The sequence below is a fragment of the Nomascus leucogenys genome, chromosome 1a, assembly GCF_006542625.1.
Source record: "Nomascus leucogenys isolate Asia chromosome 1a, Asia_NLE_v1, whole genome shotgun sequence".
In the NCBI taxonomy this organism is placed as follows: domain Eukaryota; kingdom Metazoa; phylum Chordata; class Mammalia; order Primates; family Hylobatidae; genus Nomascus; species Nomascus leucogenys.
The window spans coordinates 32914203-32936487 of record NC_044381.1 but is presented as its reverse complement, the minus strand read 5'-3'; the positions used below and the strand labels follow the sequence as shown (position 1 = coordinate 32936487).

Here is a 22285-nt window from a genome sequence, read left to right as displayed (position 1 = left end):
ACCTACTACCATCGTGGAGAGATGGCTATAGACAGCATGAGAATTATTGCCAAATAGTCACAGGGGGAGGCTGATCCTGTTTCTGAAATACACTTTGACATTTATGCGATAAGAAGAGTTTCTCACTACAAGAACAGATTAGAGCCCTAAGCAGCATAGCTGCTGATTTTTTCCACCATAGGAGAAGAAGCAGGAGGAGGAGTAGGAGGGTTATGACAACTTTTGCAATCTACCACAGGACAAAACTAAATAGAAACACCCTACCAAGCCATTGTGTTTTTGTTCCCATTCATGTAACTGAATTGACTTTTTTCCTGGACTCTTACTTGCCAGGAGAAGGGGACAATCTGGAGGGAGAAGGGGAAAGAGAAGAATAATAAAGTCTTTATGTAAAAGTGGCCATAAACCTTCTTTTCTCCTTTCATTTATGCCCTCTGTAATGTGACTTTGCAGCTCTTACCTATGCCGAATCCGCTTTCCTCCCCGCTTCAGTTAGTACTGTTCCCACAACTTGTTTTGGCCAACAGAAAGTGGCAGACATATCAGAGTGGCAGTTCCAAGCCTAAACTTTTAAGAAGTCTTGCACATTTCCACTCCCTTGGAACCCTGCTGCTGCAATGTGAACAAGTCCAGAATGGCCTGCTGCATGATGGTAGACCATATGGAGAGAATCCTCAGGCTTCCCAGTTGATCAACTGAGGCCATCATGGACCAGACAGCCCTTAGCTGCTTTCCCCGTCCCTCAGAATTGGCTACAGACATATGAGCAAACTCAGCCAAAATCAGGCAAGTCTGGCTCAGATCAGCAAACTGCACAGCTGATCCATGAATTAGTAAGCAACTTGCTGTTGTTTAAAACATTAAGTATTGGGATGATTTATCACATAGCAAAGACCAGCTTATACATGCCCCAAGCCATTGAAACACACACTCCAAACCACCCTGTGGTTCTTTAACATGCCCCATAGTCTAAGTTTTATATAAATGAGCAGAGGGTACCAGAGCTCAGTTTTCTTGTATCCTGGGCTGGGCAAAATTTCTGTAATGAACCCACTTATAGCTCCATTGGCTTTAGACCTGAATCAGAGAGGAGATGTAATTTTCCTTCTAGCTTTATAATTCCCTTTAATTTTTTTCTTCAAATCTTTTCCTATTGAATTTGAATAATCTTAAGGTAATCTTTGTTGTGCTGTTATGTAGTTTGTAATTTTTGTGTGTCTTGGGGTGAGAGGAAAGGGAAAAGGGGGGTGGCGTGTATTGACTGGGAACCCAGTAAGGTGAAGTATAGACCAAAACCTTATGTGAAATCACATGTTGAATAAACCCAGGGCTATATATAAATCATCTCCTGCAGTATGTACCTTATTTTCTTTGCATTAAATGAAAAAGGGACAATACCTACTTCCATATCATTGCCCCAAATTTCTCCAAGCATTTCCTCAAACCCATGTTAGTAATTCATTCATTTATCTATTTGCTCTTTTATTTGTTCAGTAAATATGGAGCACAGAGGAGGGATGTCAAGTTGTAGCACGCATGAGCATTTGCATAGATATACTTCCAAGAGAAGAGGGGGAGAGCGTTCTAATGCCCTACAATGGTTCATAGCAGCGAAAACCTGAGAGTAGAGCATCTACACATTTTCTTCGACTGTCTAGACAGCCACAGTGATAAGGTAAGTAAAGATAGCTGGACTGGTCTTCCCCAGAGCTTTGTATGTCTATCTGGTAATATAATATAGAAGAATAAACAAATGCTGGACTTCATGCCAAATTCTAGTTGCTAGTATCACCAGGCATCTGATATTTGATGTGGGTACTTATGAGTGCAAGGTGACAAATGCTGAGTGTAAGACTCAGTGTCTACTTGGAAAAAATAACCCAAGGCCAGTGTTATACTCCTAACCTCAATAACGTTTAGGCTTTGCTTTGATTCAAGCCTTCTTCAGTCTTAGAGTGTTACGTGACCAGTGAGTGAGCTGTATTTAACACTAAAAATGGGTAAAATAGGCTTCCCTGGAGCAATTATGTAACACTGAGGTTCAATACTCCACTGGACTATTCCAAAGAGACATGACAGCTATGGTACCCCAAACACTCATTGTGTTTGACAGGTTGCTAATGTTGGGTTGTATAGAGGTAGGCACAGGAAATGTGAGCCCAAGCTAAACCATGAACATCTTAGATCCTCAAAATAAGGGGTTCTCCTTAGATCCTCAAAATAAGGGGTTTAGGAAGGGAATCTGCCAAGAAAAATGGGTAAGTTGCATCAAAAGACACAAATGGTTTTCAATTTATGTGAGAAAGATGTGAATATGAATCATATCACAGTTGGAAATGGGATCATTGGGCTTCCTGTTTCTATTATAGCTGGAAAACAAATATTTTGTCATTGTAAGATGACACATTTGCTGCTATGTCTTCTTGTGTTACTGTTATTAAAAATTTATGTTAAAAATAGAAAAAATAGATGTAACATGTCATGGAACAGCTGTGACTGGACTAGTATACAGCTTGTCACTAACAGACTTGCAAGATGATGCGGGAATACCACAGACTGAGAGGGGCGCGGGGAGTGCTCATTGACTGGAAAGAGATACTTCAAGAGATAAAGGAAATGATTCTGACAAGCTAGATGGAGACTGCATAGAAGGGGACTGCAGCAGTCCCAGAGGAGATACAAACAATGAAAAAGAATCCTGTTTTCCATCCCTTTTTCTTCTGTTATGATGAGAGATGTGCCCTCATCTGAGGCCTCTGGGCATATGAAAGAATCAGTAGGGTTGCCTTAGGTAACAGGCAGCAGAGACCAGCCAGGAACCAGACCCAAGTGCTTCTGACATCTTTAGTCACCATGAAATAGGGAACAGTCATCCACAGCCTGGTGTGGTGAGAGTGAAGAGCTTCAATTTTCAGATGTCATCAATGCATTTAATGTTTGTTATTTCCTATTAACAAGATCCTCTTTGCTAGGGAGTTTGTAGAAAAGTGCCAGGAAATGAATTAGGCAGGACATGTCTGTTTCGTATTTCCAATACTCTGTTCCTAGGAGTACTAGAAAGGAGTAGGGAGTGGAAATATGCCGAAAAGACAGTAAAACATGGAATTAATTGCCTGTAGTACTCATTAATTCTTACATGTATTTTGTACATGATAATAGCTAATATTTATTAGGCATTTCCTTTCATTCAGAGATTTACATGTATGATCTCATTTAATCTTTATGACAACTCTAGGAAATAGGTACTGTTTTTATCTCAACTTTACAAATGAGGAACTTGAGGTGCAGAGAGATTAAATAAGTGACTTACACAAAATAACATATATCATAAGTCTTGGAGACAGGATTTGGATCCAGAGGGTTGATCCTAGAGTCCATGACTACACTTCTAACCATGACAGTATATTGTGTACACTGCATTTTAGTTTCCATATACATTTTTTATTTTATGTTTTATTTCCCTCTATACTGATTCTTTTGATAAATTGTCCTGATTTGATCTGAATAATTATACAGGTCGATCTCTAAATATTATTTTACAAATATAAAGACAGTTGCCGTTGGCCCCTTCTTACCTCTTTTCCACACATTTGGTCTTGAAATGCTGCTGCTTTTCCTCTACAAATGATGTATTTATTGCTCTGTGTAATCTCTGTTGGAGAAAACAGATTCACAGGTAGAAATTATGAGAAACACATAGGTCAGGGAACAAAGAACCACTTGAGATTTAACAGTATATGTAGTCATTACAAACCTTGGCCTCTTTAAACAAATTCCAGAAATGCCTAAAAATAGATCAACATTCAGCCTCAAATCTCAAAAGAACAAAAATTCTAATTAGAGGTTATTATTCCACCTGGAGAAACAAAAAAGTGTTCTGATGGAAAGCTCAGTATTATAAAACGGTATGTGATGTAAGGAGGCACAATCATAACTAATGTGTAGAAAAAGGCCTTCAACAATTGCTAAAGATGAGTAAAAATTATAAAATTATTGACAACCAAAACAAAGAAGGGAAGGAGGACTCTTGAGAATTAGTCGTATTAGCATACAATAAGGAAGATCTGCGGAGTTCTCCTAGAAGACCAAATACTTCCCAGGAAGAAAGTAGGAAGAACAGGGTTCGACTGTAACCAAACCAATGATAGTAACCTATCTAGAAAAAAAAAAGTGTTACCAAAGTGAGGAGTTTAGTATGAGGGTATATGAATACATGAATAGGGTAAATGCAGAAGTGACAGCCTCCATGCTGGGAGGTAATCCATGGTACACTGGAGGGCAGGAGGCGGTCTCACCACAGGAGAGGCCAGGATGGCTCATCCAGCCTTGCTGTGGTCAAGTGAAACCACTCCCTTTGTTAGAGTTCTTCCATCATTATGAAGCCTTCTGACTATATTTTGGGTCTCCATGCCAATTTCATTCAGGGAGAGATGTGCAAATGAGTGTGTTTGAATCACCAGTCTGCTTGACAGTTTCAGTTCTTCCTGTAAATCAGTGCGCCGATGTCTAGATGACAGGAGAGAACTGCGGCCTTGTGAAACTTGGCCTTGGCCCCAGTGGGTCTCAAACCTCTCTGGGCCAGGGAAAAAGCAGAGAGAACAGGGGCAAGTGGGGTCACTTAAAGGGGAGCAGGGACTTTAAACTCATGTAATAGGTTTCAATTTTGGCAAGAAAAGAACCTAGGAAATAAATCTTTCACACCATCTTTTCAGACTGTCACTATTAAGTGAAACCTGGTGAAAAAAAAGTTCTATTTCTTCTATTATGAGCAACAGTGGAGGGTTATAGGAAAGGAAGGAGCACTGTGGGATAGCTTAATTTAAGGCAAAAGTGAATTAATGGGATAGAGAGAATTCCTTCTGCTCTAATGAGAGTGCCTACCCCACCCTCGTTATTGTGTTAACATATCATATTGGTCTGACATAGGGCTCTGGATCCTCCCATCACTAGGAATTCTACAGTTTAAGAATATTGGAGCAAGACACCTGTGGCACTCACCTGGCTGGTGTGGAGCCAGTATTGCAGCTTGGATTTGTTTTTGATTCGTGGTAGCAGTAGCCTGTATACTATGTGCTCACCAATGGTGGTCAAGATGGACAGACCAAATCCAATGCACAGCAGCACAAAGAGTCCAGAGAAGTGTTTGATGCCCATTTGCAAAGTCTGTGACAGAACAGGAAAGAAAGGGCTGTGAATACAATGATATACCTGGCCCAATGCTTGTGTACTCTTTGGTTTTCAGATGGATATTCATTTTTTCTGGACTCAAGGAAAGCTGGAGACTATTTCTCCCTGTGTGTTCTGTGACCTTCATTATACATCATGAAAGAAATTCAGCCAGGGTTGGACTGAGGGCTGCCGAGGAGCACCCAATGCCTGGAAGGTGAGAAATAAAAATAAAATTAAAAGCTCTCCAACCGACTGAACGAACTTTCGCTTGTACATGGGGACCCCGAAGAAACCTTAAAAACTGAGTTCCTGGCCTTGATAGGATGGGAGGTCTGTCATGCCTCAGTATGTCCCTTCCTTATTAACCTTTAGCCATAATTCTTTCTTAAGAAGTAAGCAGAAGCTAGCTCTGGAAAACAAGAAACCGATAACTCATTGCTTTATCACCTTTAGCTAATGATCTAAGGCCATAACCAGATTCTCCCTCCCTCTTTGCAGTTTCAGTGTGACAGCTCACCAGTTTCCCAATGCACCCTTCCTAAAAAATGACCACAATCTCCAGATGGTTTTGGCCAACTTGTGGGGGATGAACAATGAGGGTTTTCATGTCCTCTGCTTCACATTTGGACATCAGAAGACCAAAATCTCCACTCTTGGGTCATGCTAATACCACCATTTTTTGAACATGGGGCCCAGGAAGAGGCATGAAGCTCAACTGCACGTGTATGTATCTCTTTTCATAAATATTTATGACTCCTCCTATAGCTTACTCAATATGTATACTCAGCCACCCCACTCAGCATAAATTCCTGTTCCCTTTTACCCCTCCCTTGAAGTGCTTGCTCTCAGCTTCTGCTGAGGCTATGCTTCCCATTCTGCAGGATGGCTGGCCTGCTGACTGCAACCCTTTATGAGAAATAAAGATCTCCTGGCCAAATTTATGAAGCTCATGCTTCTTCAGTTGACAGGCGCTATTCTTATGTTAATCCACTGTGCAAATGGCCCCTGGAGTTGTGCCAAGGCCCTGGGTCTAGACCACCTTATGGTCTCTTAGAGAGAGATTGAGAGAGATAGAGAATTGAAACAATTTAATATACTAGGTAGCTATCAAGAAAAGAACCTCCCTCAGGGAAGAGAATGAGTAGATTTAAGGGGAAAAAGATAGTGAGTTCAGTAACTTTGGAATTTGGATCTGGTAGGGAACATGGAAATCATCTAGTTCATTTTTACAGAGGAGGAAAGTGAGACCAGAGAAGTGTAGTAAACTGAGCCAAGCCACAAAAATAGGCATAGAAGAGAAAGAGAAGGAACCTAATGATATTTATTGGTTGCTTACTTTCTGCCAAGTGTTTTACATTAAAATAGATACTATAACCTTAATTTTATAACTAAGGAAAGTGGAGTTCCTGCAGCTTTTAAGTGGCAAAGTTGGTCTTTCAGTCCATTTCTGTTCAGCTCCAAAGCCTGGGCTCTTTCTGCTCTACTGCTATACACCAAAACAGCAGCAGTTATAGCAACAATAGTAGTTAACAATAAATATCTGTGGCCAGCACTTTGCTAAGTGATTTGTGTAGATAAAGAAAACCCTCATATGTACTCTAAAACAGCCATTATTTAGCCATTGGCATCAATGACAAGAGTCAATCCTGTAGAAGTAAAAATACTTAATATATTGAGTTAATACTAGGTACCAGGCACTCTTCTGCGTATCATGGGATGGAGATAGAAGAAAGTTATAGCTTTCCTTTTAAACAGCTTGAGTCTAGGGAGAAAACAAACATATACCTCCATGATACATTTGATCCACGCTTCCTGGGATTTGTGGGGAAGCTGGCTCATGAGATAACATTTGAATAAGAGAGGCAGGATGGGGAGGTTGGGTGGGGAAAGTGAACATACTAACCTGAGGGTAGCATAAACCAAGGAAAAAAGACATGACTTTCCCGGACAGTGGTATAGTGTTGTGAAACTGACTGCTGTGGCTGAAGGAAGAGTATGCAAGGCATGAATAGTGCCATAGTTTGAATGTATATGTCCCTCTCAAACTCATATGTTTAAACCTAAACTCCAAGGGTTGGGATTAAGAGCCCTTATGAAGGGATGAGTGCCCTTATAAAAGGGCTTGAGGAAGCTAGCTAGTCCCTTTTGTTGCCCTTCCAGCCTTTCACCACGTGAGAACACATCATTTGTCCCCTGTGGAGGACAAGCAACAAGATGCCATCTTGGAAGCAGAGACTAGGCCCTTACTAAGACAATAAACTTGGTGGTGCTTTGATCTTGAACTTCCAGCCTCCAGAACTGTGGGGAATACACTTCTCTTCTTTCTAAAGTACCCAGTCTCGAGTATGTTGTTATAATGGCACACATGGACAAAGATATGCAGTGAGAGAGAAACAAGGCCACACTAGGCAAATCCTCAGATGCCATACTAAGGAGCCTGGGTGTTATCCCTTTGCTGGAAGCTTTTGATCATCATTATAATTTACAATTATTTAGCATTGAATATGTGTAAGGCACGATTCTGAGCACTTTATCAATGTAGCAACTTTCCTCATCTTTATGACAATTTATAAGGTAAGTACTGGTATAATCTCCATTTTGTAAGTGAAGAAACTTAGCAACAAAGAAGTTCAATAACTTGTCCAAGGTCTCATAGCTCGTGAAGGTTAGAGCTGGGATTCAAACCCATGCCGTCTGTTTTCAGAGCCCACAGTCTTCACTGACTAATTTGTCTGATGTGAATGATCCTCCCATCCTCTTTAAAGGTTTTCCTTTCATTCTCCCCACCTCTCTTCACCTCGATTCTGGAGAAACAGCCGGCCAGGCATGATTCAGGCATAGGGTGCCTAAGGAAGTCTATCTGGGAGTCAGGACTCAGAAGCAAAGGTCGGAGATTTCAGGCTGTGTTGGAGCCTAGCTCAGGAAATCTCTTTCCCTCCATGCCAGTACTGCAGGCTGTGAATCAAAGACCAGTGTTAGGGTCCCTAGGAAAGAAAAGTCTGGAGCTGAGCAGGGGCTCAGAGACTGGCACAAGGCAGGAAAATTGGGCAGATGACTTGGGAATGCAGGCCGAAGCCCAGGCCTAGGAAACAAGGAATGCTGGTCTGGGAAAGGGTTTGGTAGGGAAGCACATTGGACCCCAAGGGCTTCAGAGGTACTAGGGATTTTCCTGGGACATCTCTGTGTGCAAATGGTGACTAGTTATGTAAACCTGACATGCAGAAAGTACATACAAATGTGTCTGAAAATAGTCCTTGACCTAGACCTATTTTAATGTGTACAGGATATGGCTATAATATGAAAGATTCAGTGAGTTATTGCTGTGGATTAAGAACAGACTGGGAGAATTTAGTTTGGACTGTAATATCATCAAACATTCAGTTAAACTCCGAGCAGATGGGCACTGCTTTTTTATAAGATACTGCCAAGATGAGGAGGAAAGATGTAACTCTCAATGAGTCATCTTGCCTTTATGGACATGGCTCCCTCTGTTTTCTTGTGCATAACAATAATTAGTCTTATTTTTCTCTTAGTACCTCAATAACAAATAGGCCGTATTGTTTATATTACACATTTTTTTCTTTAAACTTCTGTCGTTTATACCCACATGCTAATAGACTAACAGAAGTAGTTATTGTTTTTAAATTTGGCATTTAATACATATACCAGATAAAATATACCTGTATTATGATCTTATAATTACCCTGTAAGTTAAGTGTTATTATCCTTATTTCACATTTGAGAAAGCAGAGGTTCATAGGGGTTAATAACCTTACTTACCCAAGATCATGCAAGCTACTAAGTCGGGATCCAGGCTGCGGATCCAGGACTGTCTGATGCCAAAGCCTGCAATGCTTCTCAAGCAATCGCCATTTATAGGTATCCTTTTCTAGTTGAATCCTCACTATTCACCATAACAACTATCAAAATTTTTTATTGAAAACTCACATTGGAATGGAAAATCCACTATCATCTGCCTGTGAACACAAGAGAAAATGTTTGAATTGTGTCTGAGTCTGAGTGACAAGATATACAGCTGCCTTTGTAATTCAGCGGTTCCTCCCCTAGGATCACATTGTTTAACTGTGCTATGCATATGTGCATCTTCCCCATATTATCAAGTGAAAACTTTCTTTCTAGTAAAAAACTGCTCAACTCGATACTCATTACTGGTCAGAGGAAGAAAAGGAGTTATGAATATTCAATATCAAATATTTAAAATACATTGAGGTGATGCAGACAAAATGATAATTGCAGCTGCAAGTGACTTGAGTGGTAGCACATTCAGAAATGCAAGCAGAAGTCCAGTCTCATGCTGTCAAGAGCCATGTAAATGAATGCAAAAAGAATGCAAACAAACATATGTTTTGAGGTTGTTTTCCCCCCCCTTTATCCCATTGCTTCAGCTGCAGCTTCATTTGCTAGCTCATAGCCACACACTTCCAGAGACTCAAGGGCCAAGGAGAGAAGGCTGACACAGGATTGATTGATTTGATTTGATTTTTTGAGACAGAGTCTCACTCTGAGGCTCAGACTAGAGTGCAGTGGTACAATCTCGGCTCACTGCAACCTCTGCCTCCCAGGTTCAAGCAATTCTCATGCCTCAGCCTCCCAAGTAGCTGGGATTACAGGCATGCATTACCACACCCAGCTAATTTTTGTATTTTTAGTAGAGACAGGGTGTCACCATATTAGCCAGGCTTGAACTCCCGACCTTAGGTAATCCACCCGCCTCAGCCTCCCAAATTGCTGGGAATACAGGTGTGAGCCACTGCACCCAGCTTGTCCCAGGACTTAGCCAGGGACAAATCTCAGGCATTTATTGCTCCACTTGGTCCTTCACAAACTTAGTCTAGCCCACCCCATCTCACTTAGGCAACTCTTTAACTGGTAAGTAATCATTCAAAAAATTGCCTTGCTTATGTATTTCATTTTTCTAAATGTTATTTATATTCATTATATTTCTTTAGAATTTTAGTATTAATTTATGTTAGTATATATTTACTACACTGTGAAGAAAAAACATAGTTTGTATCTGATACTGTACTCGGCATGTTGCATCCAGGAATAGCAACTAATTATGCATTATAAAACTAATGTTTTAAATGTCTTATATTATGCAGAAATTCTTGGTAGATTGTCACATATCCATACATTATGCATTAGATATTAAATACCTATAGGTGCCTAAGAGTGTTTTAGAGAATTTAGGGAAACTGCTTGAGATTTTTGGATGAGATGGGAATACTTTATTATTTTTTCCATTTGAAATAATGGAAAGGGCTTCCACCATCTAAAAATTTACTAGCCAACACATTTCTTGGAACGGACCGAATTCAGATAAAAGGAGATGTTTGTGCTATCACAGGTGTGGTCTCTGACAAGATCAGTAACATGTAGAGGATAAGATTATAAACTTTGTTTTTGCCCAAACCCTGCTTTGTATTTTGTTCAGATGTCGTCACTTGAAACATCTGACAGCTGGCTCGATTAGGGACTAGTTCTCAAGTCTCTAGCAAGAAATGCAGATAGAGTGTTTCACTCATCATTTGTTTTTGATGTTACTAATCAAGATCTATGCAGCTAATCCTTCCTTGTGCCCATTCCACACCTCCCAGCACATAGCAACCACCTGATTTATCTGGTTTTCTAGAGTGTTGTCTATACTCATTGCTTCTAATTCCTTTTCTCCCATTCTCCCTTAGACCCTCTTCAGTCAGACTTTTGTCCCCTCCCATCACCTGTCAAACAATTCCTGTAAAAGTAAAAAATGGCCTCTATATTGCCAAATCTAATGGTCAGTTTTCACCTTATTCATGTATCGGCAGCTTGGATGCCATTGATTACTCCATCTTCTTTGGTATAGTTTCTTAACTTTGTTTTTGTGATACTTCTCTCCCTTTGTTGTACCTTAGTCTCTTTTGCTTTTCTTCTTCATCTTTCTGACTGTAAACATAGGCATGCTTTCAGTTTTTCAGCTACACTCATGTTCTCATTCAGAGTCAGCTTTAAATACCACCCAGATGTCAATGACTCCCAAGAGTTGGGGGCTTTTCTGTCCTAACTTCCTACTCTGCCTCTTTACTTAGGTAATGAATAGACATTTCAAAGATAACACATTAAAAGCAAACTCCTAATTTTCCCTCTGAAACCTGCTGCTTGCCCAGTCTTTCTCATATCAATGAACCTCCATCCTTGCCATGACGCAGGGAAAAAAACCTTAGAACCACCTTTGATTCCTGTCTTTCTCTAGCATCCCATTACCCTGTGTATCTGCAAATATGGTGGGAAGATGCACATATGCATAGCACATTTAAACAATGTGATCCTAGGGGAGGAACCGCTGAATTACAAAGGCAGCTGTATATCTTGTCACTCAGACTCAGACACAATTGAAACATTTTCTCTTGTGTTCACAGGCAGATGATAGTGGATTTTCCATTCCAATGTGAGTTTTAAATAATACCTTCAAAGTATATCCAGAATTCAACATCCCACCACCTCCACCAACCACCCTGATGCAAGCCACCATTCCCTCTCACCTCACATAGATTATTGAGACAGCCTGCTAGTTGTTTTCCCTAACCCCTTCTGTCTTCTTCACAGCAGTGAGAATGACTGTCATGTCACTCCTGTGCTCAGCGCCTGGTGATGGTTTTCTGTCTCTTGCAGAGTAAATTCAGAGTCCTTGCAATGGGCTACGAGGCCTTACAAGATCTATTTCCTCATATCCTTCTTCTCTCTCACTGGTTGACTTTGCTCAGCCACTTGGGCTTCCTTATTGTTCCTTAAATCTGTTGAGCAACTTGCCACTTGAGGGTCTTTTCATTTTCTGTTTGTGCCTATAAACTCTTCTGCCAGGAATCAATATTTCTCCTTCCCTCACTTTCTTTAGGTTTCTTCTCAAATGTCACCTATCCATGAAGTTTACTCTAATCACTGTGCTTAAAAAGGCAAATTCTCTTCCTCCTTCCCTCCTCTTTCAGATACATTCTATCTCTCTTCCTTTGCTTTATTTCTCTCCTGACATAATATGTGTTTATTTGTTTATTGCCTATTTCCCCACCAAAGTAGAATGTAAGCTACAGGAGGGCAGCACTTTTGTCCATTTTGCTCGGTACATACTCTAATTGCTTAGAACAGTGCCCAGCACTGTGAATATTTTTTAAATGAATGAATGAAAGCATATGAAAACTAGGATTTTTTTTGTATAAAATAAATTTGCATAATTCCCCCCACCCCCGATCCCAAACAGTCTCATTATATCACAGAAGCTTCCTAGAACAGTTCTTTAAGACAGAAGGGTGGAGATGGACATTCTCAATTAAAAGGAGAGGAAACAAGGCCCAGTGTTGCTAGCCTGACCTGATCATGCTAATATTCACCAATCTAGGGACCTACTGTTGAAACTGGGACAAAAAATTTTTTAAATTACTGAAGTAAAACATTGGAAACTGAATACAAAAATTTCAGGAGGAATGTATTGATTTTGTTTTCTTAGGATCCTTTCTTTGGGGAACTGCCCTCTTCCTGCTTCATGTGGTTTTGGTGTATCTACCAATCACAGACTCCCTGCTCCCTGTTCACCAGGCAAAGCATGGGACTCAAGGCCAGCCAGTGTGAATCTGAAGCAGAAACACTGGCTATCAAAGGTGTTTGGAGATGAGTCATTTCCAATGTCAGTGCCCCAAAGACATAGTCCCCTAGTTCCTGCACTAGCATCCTTGGAGTGCTGTGGTTCGAGGCTTCATCTGTTACTCTCTTTCTTACTTCAAAACATTGAGCTTTCCCATTATTCTTTTGATAGGTTTTTGCTTAAGTTTAAAAATCTGTTGCAACCGGGTGCAGTGGCTCATGCCTGTAATCCTAGCACTTTGGGAGGCCGAGGCAAGTGGATCACCTGAGGTCAGGAGTTTGAGACCAGCCTGACCAACATGGTGAAACCATGTCTCTACTAAAAATACAAAAATTAGCCAGGCATGGTGGCACATACCTGTAGCCCCAGCTACTTGGGAGGCTGAGGCAGGAGAATTGCTTGAATCCGGGAGGCAGAGGCTGCAGTGAGCTGAAATTGCACCACTGCAATCCAGCCTGGGCAACAGAGCAAGACTCCATCTCAAAAAAAAAAAAAAAATCTGTTGCTTGCAACCAAATAATCTGATTCAATATATGTACTGTTTAAAGGATTAAGGTCCTCTAGCTCCAAGGTGTGAATATAACTTCTTTTGAGATAGACTGTATCCTGATGCAGATCTCAGAAATGAATGGGTGGAGCCTGTTTTAGGAAGTCTTCTCTGACAGGGTAAGGCTGTGTTGCTTTTGCCTGTCTCCAGCAGCCTAGTATATAGTAAGTTCAATAAAAAATAAAAAGCACACGTCTGAAAAGTAACAATTACATTTACTCTGACATTCCCTATTAAATATTTTTCTCCAGAGCAAAATGACTGCAAGAACCTGGGAAAATAACTGTATTTTTCAGTGACCTAATGCACCAAGCTTTGTATCATCTCCTCTCTGGATCTGCACAGCCAAATGCTGATGTTCAAAAATTTTTTTCCTTAATAAGAGAGCTGGTGGCAGGGGGAGGAATAACGATTTTAATGAGAGGTAAGGAAAAGAAAAAGGCTATGGTGCTTCTGAAATATGGATGACTCATAGATGCTTGGAAGCAGGATAAGGAAGAAGCAAATACTATTTCTAATTTTGAAGACCTGGTATCTATTTTATTTTATTTTATTTATTTATTTATTTGTTTATTTATTGCCTCCTGATTATTTTGCCCAGAAGAGTAGTTAGTTGCTCAAAAGAACTTGGCAGACTCATTGCTGTGCCTATGCATATGGCCCCTTGTTGGGGAGAAGTAGGAGAATGATATCCACATGAAATGTGGGCTCCAGATGTACCAAAGACAGAGTTTCCCAGGGGAGAGAGTCTGGTTGAAGAGAGTTAGGTAAGATTGTGCAGTGCAATCATTTGGAATTAAAACATATATTTAACAAGAATCATGAAGAGGGAGAAAAAAGAGATTCATTCAGAGAACCTGGAATTTTCTCATTAACCAAGACATTGTGAAAGATCACACTTAACAAAAGAAACAGAAGAGGAGATAATTTATCAACACAAAATCCAGGGAGACAGTGCATAAGCCTAAGTGAGTAGTGCTCACACATTTGGATAAACAAGGATTTTGACAGAACTCTCTGCATTCCTCTAACCTGGAAACTGCTTAGTGGCTCATCAACATGGCGCTGCCCATGTTGCTGCGAAGATGCTTCTCTCTCCCTGTTTCTTGGGATTCTTGAGCTGCCATCTCTTCTAAGCTTGGGCGACCATCTTTTAGGGTTGAAATGGTACTTAATTTGCCACATTAGCTCTGTTGTGCAGTTTTTTGAAAAATTTATTATTAAAACGACTCAGAAAAATATTTTTAAAAACTAAATGTGAGATTACCCATAATCCTTGTACTGTAAAACAATTACTTTCAATTCTCCATTTTCTCTTCTGAAGAATGACCATATGCACACATATTTTTCAGAGTTCTAAACATAGGATATAATAAGTTTGCATTATGCTTTTAAAAGAACTTATTTTCTAACATAATAAACTATTTTAATATTATTTCTAAAAATATTATTTTCTAAATATTATTTTATTTATTAACTTTAGTGGCCTAATACTATCACCTATTGTTTTTGTTATAATTGACTTGAGTACTCCCCCACCGTAGATGTTTAATTTTTTAAATATTATAATCTATTGTATATACGACAAATATTGCTACAATAAAAATTTTGTGTATAGCATTTTTTTTTTCTTGTTTTGAGATGGAGTTTCACTCTGTCTCCCAGGGCAGAATGTAGTGGAGAGATCTTGACTCACTGCAACCCCCACCTTTCGGGTTCAAATGATTCTCCTGCCTCCACCTCCCAAGTAGCTGGGACTAAAGGCATGTGCCACCACTCCCAGCTGATTTTTGTATTTTTTTAGTAGAGGTGGGGTTTCAGCATGTTGGTCAGGCTGGTCTTGAACTCCTGACCTCAAGCGATCCACCTGCCTCGGCCTCCCAAAGTGCTGGGATTAAAGACATGAGCCACCGTGCCTGGCCATGTATAGCATTTTAAGATATTTTTATTTCTTTGAGATATATATTGCAATGAGTGAGATTACCTGGTCAAAGGATACAACTGTTCTGATGATTTGTGATGTGTAAAATGACCCATAAAAAGGGTGGAAGCCACTCTCAGTGCCACCAAAGATACTGCAATGCCTAGAAGGCTTCTATTTTTGCCAATTCTGTTTTATAATGAATCATTTTTCCTGTTTTAAAATGGTAATTTGTATTTATTGAATTAGCAAGGCTATTTTTCCATGTTTGTTTTACCTATCTCCTTTTGAATGAATCATATAATGACTTTTTTGCATATTTATTTATGCATGTCAGACACAGTGAGGCTTTTTTTTTTTAAAAACTGCTAACCTTTTTGCTAACATGTTATGTTTCTCCTTTTTTATGTTTTCTTGTTTTCTTTGTTTCGTTATATTTTATTATATAAAAGTTTGAAGTTTTACACAACTATACTTATTTTGATTATTGTACATTTTTCTACTTTTTCAGGCATTAGAAAATATTGATTGTAGGGATAAATATTTTGTGTCCAGTGTTATATTTTTGAAAAATAGTGAACACTTCAGTCCGTTTTGAACTTCTGTGCCAAAGAGTGTAACTATGTTAATTTTTCTTCACTGAAACTCTTAATTTCATCTCAATATTTCAGAGACTCCTTAGTCAATAAAAGGCTACCTCCATATTAGAGTGACCTGCATTTCTTTGTAGTAATTTAGGTTTTTATTTAAAATCTTCAGATTTTTAAAATATTCGTAATTTTTAAAAAGCATTGTGAGAACAAACACCATGTAAAACCAGTAACAACAAAAGCAAACATTTAGAGTCAGAGTTAGCCCGTGAGTGGTCAGACTGTCTTCTGATCTACACAGCTTTATTGCTACTGTGGTGACCCTTCAGTGTTATAATTTTTCATTATGAATCAGCTAATTCCTGATGATTCATGATTTATAGTTCACAGTCATTGGCTACTGGGGTAGGTATGGTAGTTGACACAGCGGCAGAGGAGTCCAGTCTGATTCTCAGTCTAGTGGCCTTGTTCCTCTACCATAATGACACTCTGTTTTTTTTTGTTTTTTTTGAGACAGAGTCTCGCTCTGTCACCCAGGCTGGAGTGCAGTGGTGTGATCTCGGTTCACTGCAACCTCTGTCTCCTTGGTTCAAGCAATTCTCCTGCCTCAGCCTTCTGAGTAGCTGGGATTACAGGCACGTGCCACCACGCCCAGCTAATTTTTGTATTTTTAGTAAAGATGGGGTTTCACCATGTTGGCTAGGCTGGTCTCGATTTCCTGACCTTGTGATCTGCCTGCCTCAGCCTCCCAAAGTGCTGGGATTACAGGCATGAGCCACCGCGCCTGGCTGACACTCTGTTTTTAAAAACATCCAAGCCTCCTCTTGCTCAAAGTATTCAAAATAGATATAACACCATAGCAGACCAACTACCTACTCTGTCTCTTAACAGAGAAAAAGAATCAGTAGTATAAGTGGAGAATGGAATTTGTAATTTTTTTTAAATAAAAAATTGTCTTCATTTAAAAAATTCATACTGTTCCTCAGACAGTGGCTTAGGAATTTGTAATTAACAAAAATGTCTGGAAGATATTTTTTCCTTGAGAATGTTTCTAAAGCATGATAGAATATACACCAAAGCTAAATTGAATTTGCTGAGGCCATATTTTTTTCTCTGTTTCAAAAAGAGTGTCTAGTGGTCTGGGGATTGCAACATATGGTCTGGGGATTGCAACACAATCCATCAATATAGGATTCATAACAACATATTGTGACTGATCTCTATAGCCTCAGAGAATATTGGCCTGTGTTATTGGTTTAATCTAAATATTGTCACCTGTTTCTCAAGATGAGCCAAAGGTGGAACATGGTTTAAAACTGTCTTGTCTAACATATCTGTTTCATTGCAATGCATAGAACCAAAGAGGTGGAGGCTGCTTGTTCTTTGACGAGTAGTTTACCTCTTTGGGCTTCAGTTTCATCATTTATGAAAACTGAGGCTTGATTTGATTACATGGTTAAGACTATAATAAATAATTTGTAACAGGTAGATATAGGAGCTATAAAAATAAGATAAATGCAGAGAGGTAGAAATAAAGCTCAGGATTTGGGGTCAGAAAGCCTGGTTCAAATCCATGCTTTGCCACTTACCAGCTGGGCGACTTTGGAGAAGATTCTAGATCTCTACATGGCATCATCTAACGCTGAAATAATGGCACCAGACTCAAAGTGTTGTTATGATGATTAAATGATATGTATAACAAAGGTTATATCAAAAGTTATGGGACAATTGCTCAATAAATGTTTATTATCATCATCCCAAGAAACTGTATAGAACTAGATTTGTTGGCAACTGGCAATTAACTGACAGGAAAAACAAAACATTCTGATTTGGGAATAAATGTGATTCTTTTAACCCAAATATCCTGTTAGACCTTTCCAGTGCTAAATCCAGATACAGGCTCTCAGTTCAAGGTCATTGCCACAAAGCCTTAGGTAATTATCTTGAGTAGATTTATTGAACAGTTAGCTTGTAAATTCCAGCCACTCCAGAAACCGAAATACATTTCCTCTCTTTGTTAAATGTGAGCATGTAATCCAATATGTTTCAAACTCTTGGTCATAATTTTAAAATTTCCATATTTTAATGTGCACATTGCAGGGTATATAAATAATGTCTCTCTTTAATGACAATAATGTCCTCTTGGCTAGCATGACATGTGCTCACTTTCTCCATGTAAAATTCCTCCACAAAAAGTTAAATAGTTTGGGCTGGAATAGAGATTTTCTTTTAAAAATTCTCCAGTTCTCAAGTCAGAAAGTCTGTTGTCCCCTCTGCAAATGAAGGAGTGGTGAGGACCTTGAAATTGTTTCCATTGTTTTCTCTCTGGGCTTGGACATGGGCTGTACACTATTGTCCAGTTAATTTTAGAGTGGCTGTAGCTAAGAACTAAGTAAGTGTTCAAAAGCAACCAGTAAGCCTCATGTCTCCTTTACATATTGATCTTGTAGAAGGGGAGGAAGGGGGAAGGGAAGGGAATTAGTTGAATGAAAGTGGAATTGTGCTCCAGGTGTGTTGCATGCCTTTTTGAATCCTCAAAATAACCCTGGGATGGATCCTCTTTTTAATTAGGTGGAAAGACACAGAGAGGCTAAGTAAATTATTCATGCTCACACAGCTAAAAGAAGTGAGTGTGATAACAACCCAGTTGCAACTGAATCCAAACCCAGGTGTGTCTGAATCTTTGAACAGTGCATAACCCTGATCACCACGGGGTTGGGAGCATTTATCACAATTTTTAGGGTTGAACAGGAATTGAAGGGGTAAGGATTCCTATTTTTGTGGTTTCTAAGTAATCTATTAAATAAAAAAGTATATGGTAGGGTGCCTTGATAGATGGGTTCCCTACAAGTGATTAAATTTGTGGACTTTTTTTTTTCTATTTTTGATCAAGACCAGTTGCCAGCTTCTTCCAAATAAAATAGTGGTAAATCTCAATAGATCTTCCATGTCCTGAAAAAAATTACCTGAGTGGTATCCCTTGGCTAAGCAAGTGTAGGGAGAGTATGTTTCATTGTTCTGCTGTTTTGAGAGCCTTAAGCATCTTATATGGGAAGTGGTTCTCTGTGAGAAAGAGGATTGGTGTGGAGCTGCAGATGCTGGGGCAAGTCCTAGCCCTGCTCTTCTGAGGACAGTTCATGCTCTGAGAACTAACAATAGTATGTGGGACCTCAGGGAGCTGGTAACATTTGGGGTACAGGCAGTGATGTATTTACTGGTAAACCAGTTCTCCAAAACAAAACAAAAACAACTAAAAGCTTTTGTTCTTTTCTCACCATGGCTGATCTAAAGCTACCAACATGACATAAATGAGTGGGAAGAGACACATGCATTCTGGATCTCCCCCGGAACCACAGGCTCCAGCTCACCCAATGGTGGAGATCTATTAGGGTGTGAGGACTTCTACGCTGAATGTTCCACTAGGGAAAAGGCTTCCTGGAATGAGAGAGCTCTCAGTTTCTCTGCTAGGCCTCAGATCTGATTTTCAAAATCAGCATAGCTAGTGTAGCCAGCATCCACCTCTGCTGTGGAGACACAATTGTCAGTCTCTGCATCTCTCAGCAACAGACATAATGCCACTTCGGCATCCTAGGGAGATTCCACTGCAGTCTGAATCTTTACTGCCTCTTCTCCATGGGACAACTAACTAAATGTCCCATTCTCTCCACCTGGGGGTAGGGACCAGTGTCGGAGGTAAGAGCACTTTATAGGAGAACACTTTCCTTGCCCTATTTAGCTGGAGGTCCCCTTCACTGGAGTTAATGCTGGTGTGGGATGCCAACCCAGGAAACTCACTGCTAATGAGGATGACGGCTGAGCTGGGCACTTAGTCCAGGCTTAGCATTTCCTATAAGAGCCCTGAAGCTAGTTTCTGTTCAGGAGCTGGAGCAATGAGTCAGGAGGAGGCCAAATGAACTCCTACGCCTCAAACATGCACAGCAATTTCTGGATGCATTGTGGGGAATGGGGCTGCCATCTGCCGAAGGAAAAGATGGGATTCTGTCCCCCAAGAAAAGTGATTACAAGATGCCCAGCAAAGACAAACATATTTGTCCCTGTTGCTACAATAGGAAGTTAACAATCTGGCAAGATATCCGAACACAAGCAAATGAAAACAGTTCACCTAACACCCATGCAAATTATAAATTTCCTCCCATATACAAAATGATGAGAAATAACAGCAAAAATGTATATTTTCTTATTTTTGAACTTTTAAAGTTCTAGTTTGGTCTTTGAATCAAAACAAAGAAAAAGATGTTTATAAAAGCCATTTCCTTTTCTTTCCCCACTATGTTCATTTGACTTGCTCTTCCCCCTATAGGGTACACTGAGTCATTCAGAGAAGGAGAATTAATAGCACTGAGTTGGTGATGAAGCTCCTGTTAGGACATATGGCTTCACAATAAATACTTCCAGATAAGTCAGAAAGACAGTTGGACGTCTTGAGCAAATCTTGAAAGAGAAGGAAGAACGCAGAATTTGTTGGGTGGTGCTTGTAAGAAAAAGGCTCACACGATGAGGACCAGCTTCTTGTGGATCTCCAGGTCTCTGACCACAGCACTGAATTCCTCAAAGGATATCTTCCCATCACCATCCTTGTCCAGGATGATGATGGTTTTGTCGACCAGCTGCTGGAGCTGCCAGTCCATCAGGTTGTTGCCCACCATCATCTTCAGCACCTGGAAGAGCTCCCCGTTGGAAATATAGCCATCTTTATCCATGTCGTAAATGCTGAACGCAAACCTCAACTTCTGCTCCTCGTCGCCCTTGACGCTGAACTGGGAGGTCCCCAGGATGAATTCCTTGAAGTCCACTTCTCCATCACCGTCGGTGTCGAAGACGTCGATCACTCGCCGCACCAATGGGTTGTGGCGCAGCTCCGGCAGGGACATGAACTCCTCCACGCTCAGAGACCCTGATTTGTCCAAGTCCAACTTCTTAAACCTCCTGCCCAGCCTTTTAATTTCATCATTGTCAAAGTGGGAGCACATCTCCGCCGGGTAACTGGCCTCGTTTCCCATTGTGGACATCTGGCAACGGCCACGGCTTACAGGGTCGGAGGAGGGAGCAGGGGCGGTGGGCTCGGGCAGGGCGCGTGCCCCGACGGTTGGGCCATGGGGTGGGGGTAGAGGGCTCCCGGGGGCCCTGGTCGAGCAAAAGGACAGGGGAGCGAGGGAGGGTCGGCAAGTCAGAGAGGGAGCAGAAAGAGGAGGGAAAGAAGGAGGGAAAAGGGGACGGAAGGGGAGGTGGGTGCTTTCTGGGCAGGGATATAGGGAGGAGAGAATGGAGCCTGGGGGTGCCCAGGAGAGGCAGAGGTGGAAAGCTGGGCTGCCCCTTCTCTTTTTCCTTCTCTCAAACTCCTTGTACCTTTCCATAATAACCCCAATTCCCCTGGCAATTATTTTATCTACTTATTTCCTTTTTTTTTTCTCTGAGAAAGTAAACCCCAAAGGAGAAGGGGTCACATTTGTATTATTCACTGCAGTATCCCAGAAGCACAGTGCTTCACAGGCAATATGTGCTTAATACATATATGCCAAATGACTGAACTGCAACCAAGGACACTGTATACTTGCTTTACAGACCTAGAGTAAGGACGAAACAAGGTGACACATCAAGGCATTGATGTAGTATGTTTTCCACAATTCCCTGGGAGGGGAAGCCAGGATTGACATCCTTCTGTACCTTTTTCAGGACATAGGATTCAGAGTGTTTGTAAGAGACCAGGCAGATACCACGCAGAATTTCTTACATGGATCACCTACAGGCACTAACATATTCCCGAGGAATATAAACAATGCTGAATTCAGGGCGTTTTTCAAGATGACACAGGTCTCAAGAACACAACCTCTGTTACTCTGTTCCCTCAAATCCATCATCTCATGCTCAAGTCACATCTTTGTTGTTGGTGCCTGGCAGCTATTCTGCAGAATACCTTGGGGGAACGTCTGCAATGTGCCCAAAGAAGCCTTTTGTGTGTGTTGAGAGTGACAGTAGCCTCTGGATGATCTCACTTTTCTCCTTTTGTTTCAACTGCATTTGTTCTTTCTGTTGAAGACTAATCTCACATGCTCCCTCCTATTCCTTCTTCCTTTAGGAGCACATCAATTACTCCAAATGCGTAAGAAACAAATGTGGTTCAAGAGCAAACAGTTCAAAGGGACTTGGGAGAACCTCAGGCCACTAAATCGAACTGAAAGAGGCAAACACTCCTTCGCTTTAAAGAATGTTGGAAAGTTCTGTGTTCTATAGTTCAGCCAAAATATCAGTCTAAAGATAACCATGCTGGAATTAGCAAAACTAAGCCACTGATCACCTCATCATTAGGTCTGGCCATTTTACTTTCTTCTATAAACAAATGATAATCCATGGATATGTTTTAAAGTTGATTATGGGCATTACACAAATGAAACCCCCTTTCC

The 22285-nt window shown here is 40.5% G+C and overlaps 2 protein-coding genes across 2 annotated transcripts in view; both read right to left on the bottom strand.

The window, feature by feature from the left end:
- GRIN3A (glutamate ionotropic receptor NMDA type subunit 3A) overlaps positions 1-22285 on the bottom strand; it is a 176580-nt gene that overhangs the window by 4846 nt on the left and 149449 nt on the right. The window contains exons 7-8 of the mRNA XM_030826974.1: positions 4999-5163; positions 3576-3652 (exon numbers count right to left, since the gene is read on the bottom strand). Of these exons, the coding sequence (XP_030682834.1) occupies positions 3576-3652; positions 4999-5163 (242 nt within the window). The remainder of the gene's footprint in view (positions 1-3575; positions 3653-4998; positions 5164-22285) is intronic.
- PPP3R2 (protein phosphatase 3 regulatory subunit B, beta) lies at positions 17592-20958 on the bottom strand. The gene has a single exon (XM_003260304.3). The coding sequence runs from the start codon at positions 20891-20893 to the stop codon at positions 20372-20374; it is 522 nt and encodes a 173-aa protein (XP_003260352.3). The 5' UTR covers positions 20894-20958; the 3' UTR covers positions 17592-20371.